Raw genomic sequence first — 19,296 nt, forward strand, 5'->3', positions numbered from 1 at the left:
TTGCTGTGCCGAGCGACGTACCGGCGGGGAGCACGCCCAGCGGGCTCCTTGCCCCCTTGTCTTTTTCTCCTGCCTTTTACGGTTATTCTCGCTATTTTCCGCCAGTCGAAGCCCAAGCGCGGTCCACCGGCGGATTACCCGCACGCGTGGCTAGGTGGCAGGTACGTGCCTCAGGAGCACGGCTCCCAGCTCTTGTGCAATTGCTGCGAGGCGACAACGATCCCGCCGGGGCTGAGGGTTTGATTTTTACACGCCATACAGATACGCTCTGATGACGCCACGCACCAAGGCAGCGGTAAGGCTGCCAGAGCACCGCCGCGCTCCGCTTCCCCCGGCAGCGCGGGCGGCGCCGCTCAGCCCCCGCTGCAAGCCCCCGCGCGGCCGCCGCCGTTGCCGGGGAGGGGGCGCGGTGCCGCGGCGCTGCGCCCCTGCGGAGATCGCGCGGAGGCGAGCGCCCCCCCGTGCGCTGCCGCCCGGCGACACGGCGGTTACGTAAGTGCCGGCGCCCCCCGCGCCGCTCTCCCCTCTCCCGCCCCCCCCGCGCCGCCCCCCGCCCCGCCGGCGGTTATGCAATCGCCAGCACACAGACCTACTGTACCACACACCGCCCCGCGCCACGCCCCGCCCCGCCCCCGACCGCTCCCATTGGCCGTCCTCCGGTAGCGCCCGGCGCCGATTGGGGCGGCGTCGCCGCCAGTCACGGCGCGGCGCGGCTGGCATGCGGGCTATGAGCCCCGCGCCGCGCAGCCCTGACCTACTAACACACATCCCTCCGCGCCGCCGCCGCCGCCGCACGCTCCCGCCCGCGCCCGCCTCCGGCTCGGCCGCCCCGCTGCTGCCTGCACAGTACAGCGCGGCAACGGCACCGCACCGCATCACACCACCGCCTGCCTCGCCTCGCCTCGCCTCGCCTCGCCTCGCCCGCGGCCCGGCGCGGGGTGGGGGATGCTCAGCGCCCCGCGGTGCGCTGCAGGTAGGAAGGCGCGCGTACAGGCGCGGAGCGGTGCGCGGGTATGAAGTTCGGGTGTCCGCCCGGCCTGCGGCGCCCGCCGCGCTTCGCCTCGCCTCGGCTGGGGGCGGCTATTACATAACGCGAGCCCAGCCGGCTCCGGCTGCCGCCGGGCGGGGAGGGGTCCGCCGGGCGGGCCGGCTCTCCGCGCTGGCGGGCGGCTCGGCAGAGGGGTGGCGGCGCGGGAGGCAGCCCGGGAGATGCCCGCCGAAGGCTTTCCCTCGCGGCGGGTGTTCGTTCCCGCCGTGCCGTACTGTCCCCCGCTTCTCCCCACAGCCAGCCCGGGGCAGCGGCGCCGGAGCCGCTCTCTCGCGTTGCATAATGTGCCGGCGGGGACCGGGCAGCCGCGGCGGCCGCCGTGCGGGGCGGAAGGCTGGCTCCCGAGCGCCAGCCGCTCCTCGGCCCCCAAACCACCGGGAGTTGCGGGCTGCCGGAGCCTGCCGGCGAGAGCCCCCTTTTCCGAGCGACGCGGGGGGATGTTGCCCGCGGGCAAGCGGGATTAATGGCAGCGGCAACCCCTGTCTCCGCGCCGTGCCTCAGCCCTTCTCGTCACTTTTGTCGCTGTTTTTCAGGCGCTGCGGGACCGATCGCATAATAGTTCCTGGAAATGTTGCATTATGTAACCACAGAATTTGCTGGCTGGGAAGAGGGAGCTAATTATGCGATTTTATAATGTTGCTACAAAGAAACTAGGACAATCTCGCGCTGAAAAAAAGCCCCCCAAACCCGTAACTGTAATAGATTTTGTTAAAGTGCGTTTAATAAGGGAAGTAGACAACTGGGTAAGTGGGGAGGCGAGGCGCGCTCGCCGACTGCGTGCCGGGTGCCTTAAAACGAGATTTGTGTTGATCTATATTTAGCCCCATCGCATTTTAGCAATTGTGGCTTCATGTGCTATTTCTGGTCTTTTCTCCAGAGCTGTGCGTGTAGACGTTCGAGGCCATTTGCTCGGATTTTTAACTCCACGCCTTCAGAGACGTTTTGATAAGGCTGTATTTTTAGGAAGGCATTTCGCCCAGACGCTGAGCCATCTCTCCGGTACGGGCTTTCACTTGCCGTTTCTTTGGGGGGGCGGGGGGGGAAAAGGGAACGTCTAATTTAAGGAAGGAAGGCGTTTAGGATATGTCAGCCGCGCCGGAGGAGAGAGGTAGAGCCGTCCCGCCCGTGCCCTGACTGCCGCGGCGGGCGGGGGGCCAGGTGCCGCCGGGCCCCGGGGGCAGCGGAGCCGGGCCCCGGGGGCAGCCGCCAGCACCGCAAGTAGGTCAATGTGACAGACCAGGCGGGTAGCGGAGCCGGTACGCGGAGCCCGCTCCCGCGCCCACCTTCCCCTCAGCCTTGCGCCGCGCGCGGGGGTCGCCGCCTCCCCACCAACGGCCGTTGGGAGCCGTTGGTGACCGTTGGGGCGCGGCGGCCGCGCGGCGGCGGGCGAGCGAGGGCTGGGGGCGCTGGCGCTCCCCCTCAGCCCTTTGTTCTGGGCTGGGGCGGCGGCGGCGGCGGGCGGGTGGGGGGGGGGGGGGGCGGCGGCGGCGGCGGGCTGATAGCGCGGGGCCGTGCTGAGGGGCGAGCGGGCCGGGCGCCATGCGCCGCCGGTCACGTAAGGGGCCGCCGGGCCGAGCCGGGCAGCCTTTGTGGCGGGCGCGGTGCGGGGCCGAGCTGCGGGAAGGCGGCATCCGCCGCCTCCCCGCAGCTCGGCCCCGCACCGCGCCCCGCGGAGCCTCCCCACTCCCCCGCCCGTCTCCCCCCTTGTCCCACCGTGGCCTGCAGGCAGGGAGCGCCAGACAAAGGCCCCCCCCTCCCCGCGCTGCTGCCTGCCTCCCCGCCCCGCGGGAGGGGTACAGCTGGCAGGTAGGCATGAGATAGCCTAGCACACCCCCCACTCTCGCCACCCGAGTATTTTCGGCTTTCTTCTTACGTAACGAGCATCAACAACAACAACAACAAAAAAAATGGCCATTGCCCAATTCTGTTATTTTGCCAAGTCACTTCGCTGTTGCAGTGGCAAAAACCGTGCCTGGACGTCCCGTACTCTGAGGTCAGCTTGTGCTCTGTCCTCGACAGGAGCATAGCTTCAAAGTCGCTGGTGATAACTTGGCTTTCAAGATGAGGTGAATTTTGTGTGTGACTAAAATGGTCCTCTAAGTAGACGAAACCAACATCACTATGCTTGTGACCAAAATCTCAAAAGTCCAGGCTGAGTACCCCAGCCACTGTCTTTATGTTCTGCTGTAGACAGTAGCAGCGAAGTATTTTAAAAATGTGATATTCTTGATAACATGCATAAACTTTTCTGCTACTTGATTGTTGGGGTCAAGTACAGCTTTGATTGTGAAGCTGTCTTGGAGTTACTGTTGTGTTAAAAACAACCTTTTTTTTTTTTTCCCCCTTGTCCTTGTGACTTGAATGATTGCACTCAGTTTCATTGTGTTCGCTCCTGTGTATGTAACCTACTTTGAGTCATCTTTGCCCTCCTCAGTAATTAATTCAATCTAGAGCCTCATTTAAAATATTGCTAAGTGCATCACTTTTACGGTCCTTATTCAATCACAATTTTGACTTTGATGGGAAACTTGAATGAATAAGGATTCAGGTTTTGGCCCAAAGACCTGATTTAAACCAACAAGTTCAAGGATTACTGAAGAAAGATCCTTGGCACTAACAGTTATCTTTATAGAAGTTCTCATGTTACAGATGTCTTTGACCGTTGAAGTGCTAACACTCTTTAGAATGATCTGCCTCTACTTTCCATTTTTATTTACTTTGTATTTTTAACTCATCTTAGTCTCCAAAGGACTCCTAACTAGCTTTTAATATATCCAGCTTCCTGGATTTGACTTCAAAGCCTCAAGTTCTGCTGTGTTTTGTTTTGTTTTTTTTTTTTTGAAGAAACTGATCTGAAAGGTGTCAAAAAGCTTAGAGTCTTCCCATGAGCAATATGAACTTACATGACCTCCTCACAGCTTATCTTATCCTAAGAAGGAACAGTATTTGCCATACTTTGGCCGAAATTTGTAGAACATGCAGACATTCCTTCTATTGCAATAAAGTCCAAATAGAGTCTGTGAAAGACATCAGTACCATGCTGCTTTTTTCAATCCTTTATCTTGAAATAAAACTCATAAATAAAATAAACCTTCAGCTCAGTTTGAATTGACTTATTTTAACAAATAGTTATGCAAACTATCCTTATGCAATAGTTTTTTCCAGACAGCAATCTCACTGCTGTTATAACATCACTATGATGCAATAATATGAACAATAAAATCCTCTGTTTGAGTCTTATTACACACTGTTAAGCAATGTATGTGACTCATCAGCTTAATTGACTCTTCTAGGTGACCTTGCCATCATCATTACAGCCAGTTATGAGATATAAATGTGCTTAGGATATGTAATAGAAAAAAAATGCAAATAGATGGCCAATCCCTGCAGTCCATTCTAAAAGAAAATGACAGTTGATTTCTGTGTTACGGTATTTTGCAGTGTTTGAAAATAATTTTTAAAAATCTGGTTTTTTTAAAAAACAAGGTATGTTAACTGTCTAATACTGATGTTAAGCATGACTGTCAAAAATAAGATTGTGTAAGCAAGGGCATACTTGGACTTGACTCAAAATGTGATAGAAGCAATGTTCCTAAAAACTTGTTGTGTGAAAAGGTAGCTCTGAAATGAATTATTATTAAGATCTCCTGAGATATCCTGGCTTTTTCCTAATTCACGTGTGAATTACCACATCCAGATCAGCATACTATGAGACTGAATCTGGTGACAGATATTACACAAATCTATCTTCTATCAGAAAGAATGCCTTATTTAAGATAGGGGTTTTTTTCCCCCATTCTTGAGTTGCTCCATCTTGGTGTAATCTTCAGTCTGTCCTGAGGTATTTGAATAATTAACCAGTTTTTGCCACAGAGGTGGCTGCACAGCAGTTAGCAATATAGGTGCCAGTGCTGCAAGACCTCCTCCTACGAGTGGAAGGCAACCCAATAAAGAAAATGGTGCTCAGCATGGGCAGTGGTCTTCCTGCCTGGACCATCTCACAGAATCGGAGCTCTAAAGATCGCTATTTCTCTGTTCCGTTTGCAGTGAGTGGTAGATACCAACATTTTACAGGCAGTGTTTGTTTTACGTGTTTGTACTTCAGTTGTTATATAACAAGATGCATGTTTAGAGCATCAGCTGGGATTAATTGACATAATTCTGCTGCCTTTAAATAGCGCTATATAAATTTAGGTCAGTTGAAGGTCTGGTTCATGCTTGGCATTTTAAGAACACAGTTCAATAATAGAAAGCCATTTGTTGTCAGAATAATTAGCATTTGATTTTGGTTTTTTTTTAATCGTTCTTAACTAGGGGAAAGCTGAGATTGTATTTCCAGAACATAGTTACTATTAAGTTATAGGTTTTTGCAGTCTAGTTTTTCCTGCTATTAAGTAGTTATTGAAATGAGGAGAAGCGTACTGTCATAGTACTGTAACTTCAGTAACTGTTGTTTCTATTGGGATTTTATTAAAAGTACTGAAAAGTGATGTGATATTTAAAATGGCATGATTTATATACACATACTACATATATTATATATATGTAATTAAATATTTACGCAAGTTATATATACATTTCCTTTGCTTGTCAGTTTTAAAGTTTTTCCTGGTGCTTTGAGTAATTCTTAGATTTTGTTTCCGCGCCCCTCCCCCCCTCCCAAATCAGAGCAGTAAACAGCTTGTTTTGGAAAAATCAAACACATCTAAGGAAATTGAAGAAAATATAGGTCAAATTTGCACCTATTAACCTTGACTGACCTCTTTGAGCAACAGCTACTTTTAACATATGTTTCATACTCTCCAAATAATAATTTTATTTGCATAATTTGTGTAATTTACCTTTGGGAAGCAGGCTGTACTTTAATGAGTTAATTTGTAGTTATTAAGATAAACAGTAACTTAAGTAATTTTCCTAACAATGAAAGCCTTTTGTAAAAATTACACATGACATCAACTTTCTGGGTACAGCTTGGAGGTGGGTAATATGAAGGTGCAACAGTGTTCCAAGTTCTATGACGATCTTATTAATTTTTTTTATATTTGATTGAAAAGTGTCGCAATAAATGATTTTTGATCTTCCCAATAGACTACATTGTGTAGACAACTCCCATTTTTTTATTTCAATGAGATGATCAACATTTCAGCAAAAATGGGTCATCTTGTACAAAGCTATCGTCATCAGTGTTCCACTGACCTAATTACACGTTGATCCTGAAACCGTAAGCACTTAAGATGCCCATGAAGTTGTAAGAAAAAGGAGCTGTGTACAGGATCTGCATTGCTCCATGCTGTTGTAATGGATTCACGGTCTCCATGAGTGCAACTACGTAATGGCAGTAATTGGTAGTAGCATTTGCATGGTAAATCCTTTTCCCCTTTGTGACCGTGGATAACCTGTCCATCATTGCATAAAATGCAGTCACCTAGTTTTTTCCAGAAAGTTTGAACTTCATTTGCTCTACATTGCCTAGATCCTCTTGCTTGCAAATCTGTCCTATGGATAATGTCACTCTTCCAGTGGAGCCAGCATTAAAGCTTGTCTTCAACAGGAATATAATTTTACTAACAGTGCTAGATAAAAGGCAAGAAAAAGTATGTTCAAGGATTTCAGTGGAAGCTGGAATAGGACCACATCCTCTGTTGGAGAGGATTTCTGAATTATGATAGACCTGAGAGGTGCAGAATTTTTTTCTGTGAAAAGCAGTAGAGGTAGAGTGGCTCCAGAATATTTCAGCATTATTTGGGCAGGCTGTGTATTCACCTAAGCTTAAATTCAGCCTCCTGTCCTGCATGTGCAATGAGGATGATATTTTTTCTGTACCTCATAAAAGTCTCGAGACAGATAGCAACTGTTTTTAAAACACTTTGAAGACAAAGTGCAAACTATATTCTACAGTTTTTCAAAGTTTGGAATGCAAACTGGTCATTTTGATATCTATGGGTAGGTTCTACACCAGCTCTTCTGGTCTGTAGACAGATTTTCAAAATAGATAACTTGTTACAGAATGGTAGCAGTAATATAATTAATGATACCAATGTGAAACATGGACAATAACAACTAAAAATATGCACAGACATATCAATACAAGCTTTTATTGTTTTTCTGCAGTTTGCCGTGTAGCGGTGACGGTGATAGAAGCTGGTTCTCTTTTAAAACAAGAAGTTGTACTTAGCCGTTATTTTCTTCCATTTTTGAAGGACTGAGAGAAATTTTTTGGATACAGGGTGATACAAATGTCAGTTGTGTTAGTGTATCCAACTGCTAGAAATGGGATTTCATTTAGTTTCATAGAATCACTATCAAAATGTTTAGAATTAAATTAGTTGTCTCATTCTAGGATATGTTTGAAAAATTATGCTTGGAGATAGCATGAATTATTTTGCTAAATACAAGTAACTATATGCAGAATACTCTGTGGGGAAACATACGTACATGGGGAGGCCCACATGCATTCTCTAAAGTAGAAATGACTTATGTAATTCCATTACACAGAAGAGAGAGAGGAAAGATTGTGGCCCTGTCCTTCAACCTTTTGAAACATTTCAATTATTACAGTGTGAATACACAAATCCCCAGCATCAGATCCTATTTTGATAGAATCAGGTCACTTAAGTGTTTTTCGAAGTCCATGGATAAATGAACTTTTCATGATTTCTGCATACATAATTTCTTGCTTCAGTAGTATGAGTTCTATACAACAGTATCATTAACACTTGGATCTGGGATTGTATCCTGCTTCTATTGAAGCCAATGGCAAAATTGCTGTGGGAGCAAGACTGGGTCTGTAATTAAGTTAATAGGGTCGAGTGTTATTACATTGTTGAATTGGCACTCAATGCCATTAACATCAACCAACCAAAAAAAAAATCTTTAACAGTGACTAATGTAAGGCGGTATTAAATGTTGGGTTTATAACACTTTATGAGGGAGTGATAAAGCAATTGAAAAATTAATCATAAGGGAAAATATTGGAATTTGAAATATAGTCAGAGGAATCATTACAGTTCATTAATTTATGTGTAAATACTGATGTTTTCCAGTGGAATTAAAAAATGCAAGTGAAGTGAAATGGCTGGTTTCATTGAAGGCATTTTGCCATTATCATCAGATGGAATTTAATTTGTTTACAGACTCAGCATTGGGCTGATCCACATGGAGAAGTATTAATAAACAAGGGCTTTGACTCCTGTTTGTAAAGCAGCCATTCCAGTTACATGATAAAAGTGCTTCAAGGAAGATGTTGAAAGAGCTAAAGATTTATTGTTGTTTTGTTAGTTCACTAAAGTAATGACATTAGAACTAACTACACTAATAGCAAACTAGTAAGACTATGTTAGTGGGTTACATGTCTGTCTTGACAGCTTTACTGATGGACTCTGGCAGAGAGCAAAGTTGCAAAAACATGGTCGTTTTGATACACAATATTTGCTGTAGACTTGCGTGCTACTTATGTTCTGTCTGTTTGTGCCAGGAACAATGTGTACAGGAGGGAGACTGGCCAAAACAGGAGTTATCAGTGCTGCAGTGAGCAGATTGTGCACTGGAATGGCCCAAGCTGCAGAAGTCCCGTGGAACAAGGGATGGGAACTCTGCAGCTTGTTGCGTTGTTAAGTGCAGCTCAGTGCCAACGTTAGGCTCAGGAGATTTATGTTTGGACATGCAGTTGAGTTTCTACTGATACATAGATGGTCATGCTGATGAACTATGCCATTAGTCTACATTCATTTAGCAAAAAAAACCCCAAACCAACAACTTTTTGCTAATTCTTCTTCTTCTTCTTATTATTATTATTGTTAGTATTTTTCCTATATTGCCGTGTTGGACAAACAGCAAAGTGGGATCGCTTTGAGCTGGAGACCATACAGATAGACACAAAAGTCATAGGTCTTTTCCTGAAACAGTGTTGCTCAAGACTAAAGATATTGCTTCTATATCGTGTGGAAATGGAAGATTGGAATATAAGAGGAAAAAAAAGTTTTATTAAATCTGTGTAGGTATAGTTTCATTCTTCTAAAATATGCATAAATCCTACAAGTACTTCCTTGCTGTTGCTACTGTTTCAAGTAAGGGTAGATGTTCCAGGGCATATGGCAGATAAATATATAGAAAATAATGATGCACGCATATTAGTATCCCTTTTCTAAGATAATAAATATTTTTATTTGGGTTGCAGTGTAGCTCTCTAGCACTGTTAAATTCAGTAAGACCTCTGCATTGGTAAGGCCCTGAAATTTCACAAAAGTTGTTTTGAACCCTTTTGACTTCAGTGAGAGTTGGCTGAGATGCATACTAAGAGACAAGTGATGACTTCATAGGTATTCAGTAAATGTTATACTGCTTCCTGCTGTGTGCCACAGAAGGTGTACGCATTTCCTCAGAAATGCAGAAGTTGTTAATAATACAAGTGAATACAGTGATTGTAGTATATCAAGACAAGTACGGATCAATAGCTGTACGTTCCCAATGCTACAGGATAATGAAATAAAACCCCAGTATTTTTCTTCTTTTAATGTAAAGTCATGTTACAGAGACTGAATATTCTAAAAATGCCACAAAAATTAAAGTGGCCTTGTCTTGTCTCTTTTTATTTTTAAATTCTATGTGTTCAACAATGATTTTTTTTTTAAAGTATTAGGTTTCTCTAGATTTAAAATGATATGCATATTAATTAAACCATTGATTACATGTAGCAGTAAAATGGACAGAATGGCTATACAGCTTCTTCAGCAAATCAAATTATATTGAATGTTTGGACAAACTGATGTTGCTTTGTTGTGGGGCTTATTTTTGTTTTTAAACCTGATCCAGCTCCTATTTAACTTGACAGAACACTCCCTTTGACTCCAGTTTGAATTTTGGATCAGGATCTAACTATGTAATTGCTTGTATATTAGAGATACATTTCTCGTTTACAAACATGGCAATTTGTGGTGCTGCTTTTGCACTAAAAAGTTAGATGCTGTCTTTGGTGTGGCTGGCTTCTAACTCTATTTTCCATTAAGGCTGTATTATCGAAGACAAATAGTTACATGTCAGCAATTAACCACGGATTTTAGGAAATTCTACTTAGCTGTTCTATTAAATGTGTTAATTTTTCATGACAGAAGAGTTGGCATGGTTTGATGGAACAGAACCCAGCTTGAAACCTGAGTCTTTATGACCCTACTTAATTGTTATTACATCACTCACTCCTCTTTGCCTTCTGGAAAAGACAAGAAAACTGGCAGAACACAATTCATTAATTCCTTTATAACTTTCCCAACAGATAATGTTAAAATTAGTTTCATTAGTCAGTGTAAAAACATTCCCAATAAATAGTGACATTAATCTGAAGTGGCTGGGTTGTTTGTTTTTTTTTTTTTTTTTTGTTATACAGGCAAGAATCATTGCTGACTCAATAGTCAGTTCTATAAAAGCACTTGGCATACTACATTTTTTTACCAGGAACATGACTGACTATGGTAAATGGGATAGTGAGAAGCTATATCTCAGATCATGACCAAATGATCTTAGGAGAAGAAGTATTTTTGCATTAAGAGGGACTAAATAAAACAAAGGCCAATTTAAATGCTAAGTTCACATTTAATGATTAAAATGTCTAAAGCTAAAGGTTAAGCTAGTTTTCCTTTGTTAATGGTAAGACTTTTAGATCTAAACTTCCACTTTAATGCAAACACGAAAGGTGCATATGCTTCAACGGTATTAAACTTTACTTAGATGTAATAAGACTATTTTTCAAATGCAAATTATTAATTAAATGTTATTTCTCTAATGTATTTTTCAATACTGATTTTAACGTTTTCTTTCTAAGAGAGAAGAAAAAAATTATGTAATACAATCTTTTTCCTTGTCAATATTTTTTTAAGTTAGGTATTTGCTCAAATTATGTGTGAATGTACTAGTTTGAATTTATATGATTGATCAAAAAGGCATTTCAAAATTCCAAGTATATGTGTGTATCAACATTTGTATATAGAGATATATATCTGTATATATACTTTTTATAGGATGCAAATCCAATAATTAAATCTTTAATAGCTTTAATGGGTCGTGGTGTTATTTTAAGACAATAGAAAGCACTCCAGCTTCTCTAAATCAGCTTATGTTATTTTTAATCCATGAAGGACCCAAATATATAGCATTTCTAAGTCACACACCACAGCTGTTTTCAGAAGAGAAGCTTTAATGTGGAAGAACAAGATACTTTCCAGTGTTGCTCATCAACATGCCTGGTGTCCTGCAGTGTTAACTGTTGGAGGTTTAGGTTGGTCAGTGATATCGTGAAAAGTTCTGTGACAACATTACTGTAGGATCAAAACTCAAATACTTTTTAAATTGATTTTTCCTTGGATCATATATTGTATTTGTTTTGGAAGCAAATCTGCTACCTAGATATCATAAAGGTTAGAATATCAGTTGTTTCAGTGTTGAGCTGTCTTCATATTACAGCAGGTTTAATGAACCAAATGCTAGTCTAAGCTTTTTATCAAAAGCTAGTTTTGCATGTCCTGAGCCAGCAGTTCCTAAATACTAATCAAATTCTCTATTTATTCCAGGTTTTTAAGAAGATTCCCATTGCCTCTGCCAAGAAAATTGGTTCTAGACACTTCTGTCTGAGAATATGAAAGAAAAGGAAGAATGTATGTGGATTTAAAATTACTGTATTTATCAAGTTGTGGAGTGAGAAGTACTGGGGAAATAGCTTGCTCTGTTGCTCATTGTAGATCTACTACAAATTGTTTCTGATGCAGCTGAGAAAAATGCAGACCCTTAAAAAGGAACACGGACCTGTTGACACAAGTAGCAATGTGGACAAAATCATGGTACTTAAGTCTACTTTAGCAGAAGTGTCTGAAGAATTGTCTACAAATGAAGATATACTACTTACTGAAGCAAGTAGTGGAAAAAGCAAATCTTCAGCTTGCCGGAGAAAGCGAGAATTCATTCCAGATGAAAAAAAAGATGCTATGTACTGGGAGAAAAGGCGGAAAAATAATGAAGCTGCCAAAAGATCTCGTGAAAAACGACGACTGAATGACCTTGTCTTAGAGAACAAACTAATTGCACTGGGAGAGGAGAATGCCACTTTGAAGGCAGAGCTGCTTTCATTGAAGCTAAAGTTTGGTTTAATTAGTTCTGCAGCCTATGCCCAAGAGATACAGAAACTCAGTAGCTCAACAACTGTGTATTTCCAAGACTATCAGAGTTCCAAATCAAATATTAACTCATTTGTAGATGAACATGAACCATCCATAGTTGGTAGCAGTTGTATTTCTGTCATTAAACATTCTCCCCAAAGCTCAATGTCCGATGTGTCTGAAATGTCATCCGTAGAGCATACTCAACCAAGTCGTATACAGAGCAACTGCAGAAGTCCCGAAAATAAGTTCCAGATTATAAAACAGGAGCCCATGGAATTAGAGAGGGAGCCAAGAGATGACAGAGGTTCATATAAAGCATCCATATACCCAAACTACATGGGAGCTACCTTTAACGTGTACTCGCATTCTCCTCCTCTCTTGCAAGTTAATAGGTCCTCCAGTAATTCCCCCAGAACATCAGAAACCGATGATGGTGTAGTTGGAAAGTCATCTGATGGAGAAGATGAACAGCAGGTTCCTAAGGGTCCAATCCATTCCCCAGTTGAACATAAAAATGTTCATGCAACAGTTAAAGTTCCAGAAGTGAATTCTTCAGCTTTGCCTCACAAGCTTCGAATTAAAGCCAAAGCCATGCAAGTCAAAGTGGAAGCAATGGATAATGACTATGATGCAACACAGAAATTGTCATCACCCATTGACATGTCCTCAAAAAGACATTTTGAGCTTGAAAAACATGGTGCACAAAACTTGGTGCATTCTTCTCACACTCCTTTCTCGGTTCAAGTGACTAACATCCAAGACTGGTCACTTAAACCAGAACTCTGGCATCAGAAGGAACTCAATGTAAAGATTCAGAGCGGTTGCAAAACTGGAGTGGTTGAAATAAAAGACAATATCTACAATGTCTCTGAGTCAGAGAACCTGTATTTGAAGCAGGGCATAGCAAACTTATCTGCAGAGGTTGCTTCGCTTAAAAGACTTATAACTACACAACAAATCTCTGCATCAGACTCTGGTTAAGTTACTACTGAATAAAGGCTTACTGTTTTAAAGGATGTCATTTGCAGTAGATCAATATGTTTTGTATTATGCTGAATTTTCACTGGACTTGTGATGTCATTTCACTGTAATGTTCACATAATGTCTGACTGGTGTCTTTTTGTGCACAAATTATTACGAAGACTAGGTTGTGTTATGATCACTATGCCTTGTGTATAGTCAAGTAGCCTGTACAAAGGCTGTATATAGTGAACTTCATTTTCTTTTTGTTCTTCTACTATAAAGCGTGCACGTTACCAGTTACAATAAAATATTGGTGACAAACACAGAACATCTACTCCAGTTCAGTTGATTTTATGAACTTGTAAATAAGTTGTTAATTAAAAACTGGCTTTTTCTTACACTGTGCTCAACTTCACTTACGTGTTTGGTTTTTACAGCCTAACAACCAAATTACAATTTACAACGTGTAATCCTTCTGGCCACCTTTTTCCTTAACACGTTTTTTAGAAGAGAATAGAAATAAAGTGAATATTTATAAAAGAAACAGTACCAATTTATAGCCTTAGCCTTCTTTAACTTATTTATTAGTAGAGTTAACCAAAACCCACACAAATTCTAACCCAGTAACTAATATCAACAACCTTTTTTCTCCTTCTATCTCAAATGAGACAGTAGTGAGTTTCCTGAATGGTTTATTGTGACAAACCATTTTTTCAATATTATAACTTGGTGTTTTAGATTAAATTAGTTAAGTTGGATTTGTGCATCTGCAAAGTTTTCAGAGCCTTGCAGTGACAGAATTGGACAACACCATCTTTGTCAAGGGGTGGCTTGTGTGTGCAAGGGGGGCAGGCATGGAAAGAAGCGTGCACAAAGGCTGCATGAAAGAGTCTGTCTGTCCATCTTGCATACCATCGTTCTTCCCACGGCAGACCGTGGGCCACCTGTAGATGAAGGATAAGGCTTCTGGATCTGTAAACTCTGAGCTCAACTAGGCAAATATCTACATTAGTAGCAGAGTTAGAGGAGATCATCTGCTATTTTAGTTCCCAGTGTGGGACATAATGCAATTGTAAGTATGAAGTAAGTCTTGCCACCAATTTGGCCTTGGTTTCAATGGCTTAGTTAAATGAACTGGAATACCCTGGCTCACTACAGGGCATTTTGCAAGAACTTCTTACATGTAAAATAGAGACTATGTGAAGAACTGCACAACCCAGATACTACTAGCCCCTTACAAGTTATGTAGATGATAAGTTCTTCACTTGATGACTGGACCCTTTGTCTTTGAGAAGAGCCATTGAACCATGGAAACTAGAAGTGCATCACATGTCCTTGGTTTGGCTTACCAAAGTCTTTCATTTTAAAATTAAAAATAATTTATAAATAGAGCAAAGACTTGGCAGAGGTTCTTTTCATGATACTTCCCCCTTCTTTTAATGTACTAATAAATCAGACTAACAAATAAGCTTTTCTGAAAAGGCTTTTTATTAATTGCCATACTGTATAATGAATGGAACCTTTCCATAGACTTAAAATACTAATTAAGGAAACAATATGTAGGTATTGTTTTTTAAATTCATACTTGACTTGAGTGAGAGGAAGTTTGTCAATTTTTTGGGGATATGAAGAGGAGTCTGAGTCACTCCTGCCAGCTCTGAAGCTTGGTCCAGCAGTCAAGGCAATGGCAAAACTCCCTGATGTCAGCAAGGCCAGAATTTGGTTCTGTAGCTTTTCGGGAGCTGATGATTCACAGTCGCGTTCTGGGAGGACCTTGGCACAGAAATCACTGGTACTTTCTGAGCTTTTTTGAGCCTTCTAACTGCTGTGCTGTATTTGTGGCATTCAGAGTTAATAAACTGTTATTCTTTTTTCATGCCTTAATAATACAATAGACCCCATAGCTGGGCTCTGTATGTATTTGGTAATTAATATAGATGACATTTCAATGTTACTGAAAATAAGCTCAGGATTATTGCATGAAATGTAAAAATTTGCATTGAATGATGGGGATATGAGACATGAGGCAGTGATTGCTACTGTCTCTTTGCTTGCTAAGTATCTTCTGTAAGCAACAATAAAATTCTTTAAATATTTTGCATATTATTTATCACATGTAATGTGTTTAAGGAGAGGACTTAAAGCTCTCGGTGTTGCCATCTGTGTAAGCCTAGATCTATTGGTTTTTTTTCCATTTCTTGTTACAGTTGTTTGTCATAATGGAAGAATGTTGTCCTCTTTCTAGCTCATTATATATTTTGTGTATCTGTTTTGTGCAATTAATACTTAACAGTAATGATGTAGTTAATTTGTTGAAGGATGTCATTGCAAGAAAGTTATAGCATGGAGCTTAGGAGCACAATCAGATGTTATTTATACTCCCTTTATACCTTAGTGTTATGCTTCATTTGAAGAAAGAAATAAATAATTTGTCTTTTGTTCAAAACCAGATCAATTACAACATGATTTTCTATTACGTTCATCGTCCTAGTCCAACACAGAGGTGTTAGCTGCAGTTGATGACAAATCTTCCTGTGCTGGAGTTCCTATTTCTGCAGCTAATACTTGGAGTATCTTCCACAGACGTTGTAAAGTTACAAAATGGGGGTGTGTGAGTGGTACATACAAAGCTCCATTCTTGGCTACAGTTGCAAACTGGCCAGATGAAACTCTCAACTGCAGTAAATGTGGCGTAGGTGGCCTCCTCACCCAGAGACCCTCATCCTCCTCACTCATCCTCAGCCTGGTTTCCTTCCGGGCATGGTACTGGGAAAGATGGAGAGTCACACTGACGGGGAGGAGGGAGAGAACGCAGTGGGATGCTACTCCCCTGCTCCAGTCACCTGGTACATAGTTACATGTGTGTATGAGCGGAGGAGCTGGGAAATCAGATAGCTGTGCCCTGCCAGCCTGCCACCCCCCACTGTAGGAAACGGAATTGGCCTCCATGGAAAGAATATCCTTGGCTGGTCTGCTAGTCTCCACTGGAGGTCAGAAGGTTGGTTTGAGCACAGAACGGGCTTTACCTAAGTGGATATAAACTGGTATCATATCCTCTAAGTTATAAAAACTCCTGAAAGCTCAGCGATTAACTGACAAAGCAACACAAAACATGCTGGAAGTGGAATCTTTCTCATGTGAAGCAACACGGATGACTAGGAAGTAACTGAAAAATGACTGTAGGGTGTGCCTTCAAATGAGAATGTTAAGGAAGACCACATTCAGAAACTGGGAACTCCAGAGACTTGCCAATATAAGTTGTCATTTTTCATGGGAACACAGGAATTACCATGCTAGATTAGTTTGGCTAGTCCCAAACTTTGCTTGTGATAATCGTTAGTGTGAAGGGCTTCAAGGAAAGTTCTAAGAAAACTCCATGGAAAATAACTGTTGATTAGCAAGGCAAGTTTTTTCCTAGTGACATCAATTGCTGGCTAATCAACACTGTGAAGTGTGAATATCGGGTCCCCTGTTAAATCTGCCTAACTTAATTATGTATAAACACAGTAGTATATCCTCATGTTCTATCAACGCCTATATTTTGGTAGGTACAAAGATTGAATGTGGATATGCCCATACATATACCTAGCCCATACATTATGATTTTCTGAATCCCCTCAACTTTCTGCCTTCAGTAAAAGTTACTTATTTTGTGGGATGTATTTAAATTTTATTACTATTCTGTACAGCCAAATATGCCCTTGTTCATGAATAGAGGACAGGTAACTGGCAATTCCTGGTTAATCTTCTCTTATTATTTTGGATGTTTTCATTACAGCCCTTATGTCCATGTGAGCAGTTTATGAGACTAAAACCACATATTTTCTCTAGAACTTAACAGCAAATGTAAAATTGCACCATAAACACATTTCTGAAGTTTTATTAAAATACCAACTTCTAAAAATTTTTCTACTTGCTAGTACATAAATAGGCAGCATACAATGAATTTTGCAGAAAACTCATAGAGAACCCAATTAATATGGCCTTTATTAACACCATATTGTTTTAAAAATACTTTCACAGTTTATTGCACAATATGAGCTTGGTAACTACAAGAATACAACAAAACAATTTTTGGTATTTATTGCATAAGAACGAGTAGCACATATTGTTCCATTACAGTGCCAAATTAAAAGTTAAAAATACTAGGCCAAATCCTAAGGCTTTTAACTCTGTGTTAGATTCTACTTTCCTTAATGAAGCAGACTTTTTATGTGTGCAATGACAGATTTACTCAAGATGAGTAACATTACCAAGACATAATCTTTACAGTTCACTCATGGTGTGGATTCCTAGTGATTTTCCTATCTCTAAGGCTAACTCCCTTGTGACACAACAGTGATATATGAGTCACTTATTCATATCACTGGAGTCATACGGAATTTGCCCACGTACAAAAGAGAAGGCAGTCAGGTACTCAACTATTATTTATTCAATGACAGCTCTAAAAAGGGTTGGTGAATTATGAGGAAAAGTTTAGAGTAGAGGCGTAGTGTTTATTTTCTTGAAAGAGAAAGCATCAGAAGACATTTGGTTTTAGGACTCAACAAAATAGCAGGAATGCATCTATGCTTTTTATGATTTGACCAGCTATTACCTGCATACCAATCCCAATGGCCATGCCTACAGTTATGGTAATTCCTCCTCTTTAAACACTATGGAGCTCCACAGAATTACAAACAGAAGTGGGAGGACCAAATGCAGGGCCTGCAGCTCTGCCATGATTTTACGTGGGTTTTAATCTCCTGCACGCAAGCATCCTTCCTGCTTGTACTGCATCTGAGAGAGATCTGATCTGAGAAAGCCTGCATCTGTCCAAAGGTTCTGGGGAAGCTAAATGGCCATCTAATACTACCAACATTCAGATAACATGGTCAATTTTTCCTCCACTGTCCCTTGTTCCCCCTACAAATGGATGCGCAATTTAAAATGTCAGGCAGCTGTTACACTTGTCCATGCTATTCAGATTCTTGTATATGCAAATGCCTGAATGGGCATCTAAGTCAATAACTTACGTATGTAAACGTCTACCCTGCTGTCTGTATGTGCCAGAGTCAACATCCATTACATTTACATTTCTGAGGCATGGTGCTAAACATGTTCCTTTCTAACAATTTGGATCTCTAAAAATTCTCTTAAATTTTATATATAAATATACTGAGAACATATTGCACTGATTTCCATGGGATTTGTGTTATGCAGCCCTGAAAGTCAGGATATTAATGGTCTGTATAACAATCAGAAAATACCAAAGCATAATACTGTATCATATAAAATAGCTGAAAAGATGATAAAATGCAATGAGACCCACTGTAGCAGAACACAGTGTTCCTTTCTCTGGGCCTTGTTCCCATTAAGGATTTAGAAATACTAGGGGGAGTTCAGAGGAGAACAAAAGTGAAATAATAAACTCTCAGGGGCTGATCCATTACTTAAAAGTACACATCAAACTGTAAGTCCACCCTATACACATCAATAGCCAGCATATGTGCACAAAGTTGTTAGTTCCCATTCTCAAAAAAAGTCTTGGCAATGCATGTTTTTTAAAAGCCTGGTAGTTTAAAACGTGAACAAGCAAATGTCAAAAATATTTATGTAAGCAAAACTGTATTGGACGAGAGACAATAACAGCTAGACAACATACATGGCCTATAAATATTGTATGGGGCTGGAAGGAATTGTTTATATTTTCTCGTTTTCTGTAAGAATAATGAGATTACTTTAAAAAAGAAGATTTTTTGCTTCTTTTATCAGATAATGTTTATAGCATTGAAAAATACAAAGTTGGAGAAAGGCAAACAATGCTGATTTGATGGCATTGAGAGGTAGTGCAATAGAATAGTTCCAGTTGGCAGGGGCGTAGAGCGATCATCTAGTCCCACTGCCTGACCACTCCAGGGCTGACCAACAGTTAAAGCCTGTTACTGAGGGCATTGTCCAAATGCCCGTTTTTAGGGCACTGACAGGCACGGGGCATCGACCACCTCTCTGGGAAGCCTGTTGCAGTGTCTGACCACCCTCTCGGTAAAGAAATGCTTCTGAATATCAAGTCTGAACCTCCCCTGACGCAGCTTTGAACCATTCCCACGCGTCCTGTCGCTGGATCCCAGGGAGAAGAGATCAGCACCTCCCTCTCCACTT

The 19,296-nt window shown here is 41.8% G+C and overlaps 1 protein-coding gene across 3 annotated transcripts; it reads left to right on the forward strand.

Moving 5' to 3' along the window:
* The first annotated feature begins 706 nt into the window (after window positions 1-706).
* On the forward strand, window positions 707-15,604 carry NFIL3 (nuclear factor, interleukin 3 regulated). Of its 3 annotated transcripts, none has more exons than XM_075137401.1 (3): window positions 707-973; window positions 1,926-2,047; window positions 11,608-15,604. In XM_075137401.1, exon 3 carries the CDS (start codon window positions 11,797-11,799, stop codon window positions 13,171-13,173), a length of 1,377 nt encoding a protein of 458 aa, XP_074993502.1. In that variant the 5' UTR covers window positions 707-973; window positions 1,926-2,047; window positions 11,608-11,796; the 3' UTR covers window positions 13,174-15,604. The 3 variants fall into 3 exon arrangements, with proteins under 3 accessions (XP_074993502.1, XP_074993501.1, XP_074993500.1); XM_075137399.1 differs by lacking the exon at window positions 707-973 and adding an exon at window positions 1,471-1,791; XM_075137400.1 differs by lacking the exon at window positions 1,926-2,047 and having other exon boundaries at window positions 910-973.
* The last annotated feature ends 3,692 nt before the right edge of the window (window positions 15,605-19,296 follow it).

The sequence above is a fragment of the Calonectris borealis genome, chromosome Z (assembly GCF_964195595.1).
Source record: "Calonectris borealis chromosome Z, bCalBor7.hap1.2, whole genome shotgun sequence".
Classification (NCBI taxonomy): domain Eukaryota; kingdom Metazoa; phylum Chordata; class Aves; order Procellariiformes; family Procellariidae; genus Calonectris; species Calonectris borealis.

What these genes read in the sequence shown, in the direction of transcription:
- NFIL3 (XM_075137401.1), top strand. Translation starts at nt 11,797, where the DNA reads ATGCAGCTGAGAAAAATGCAGACCCTTAAAAAGGAACACGGACCTGTT.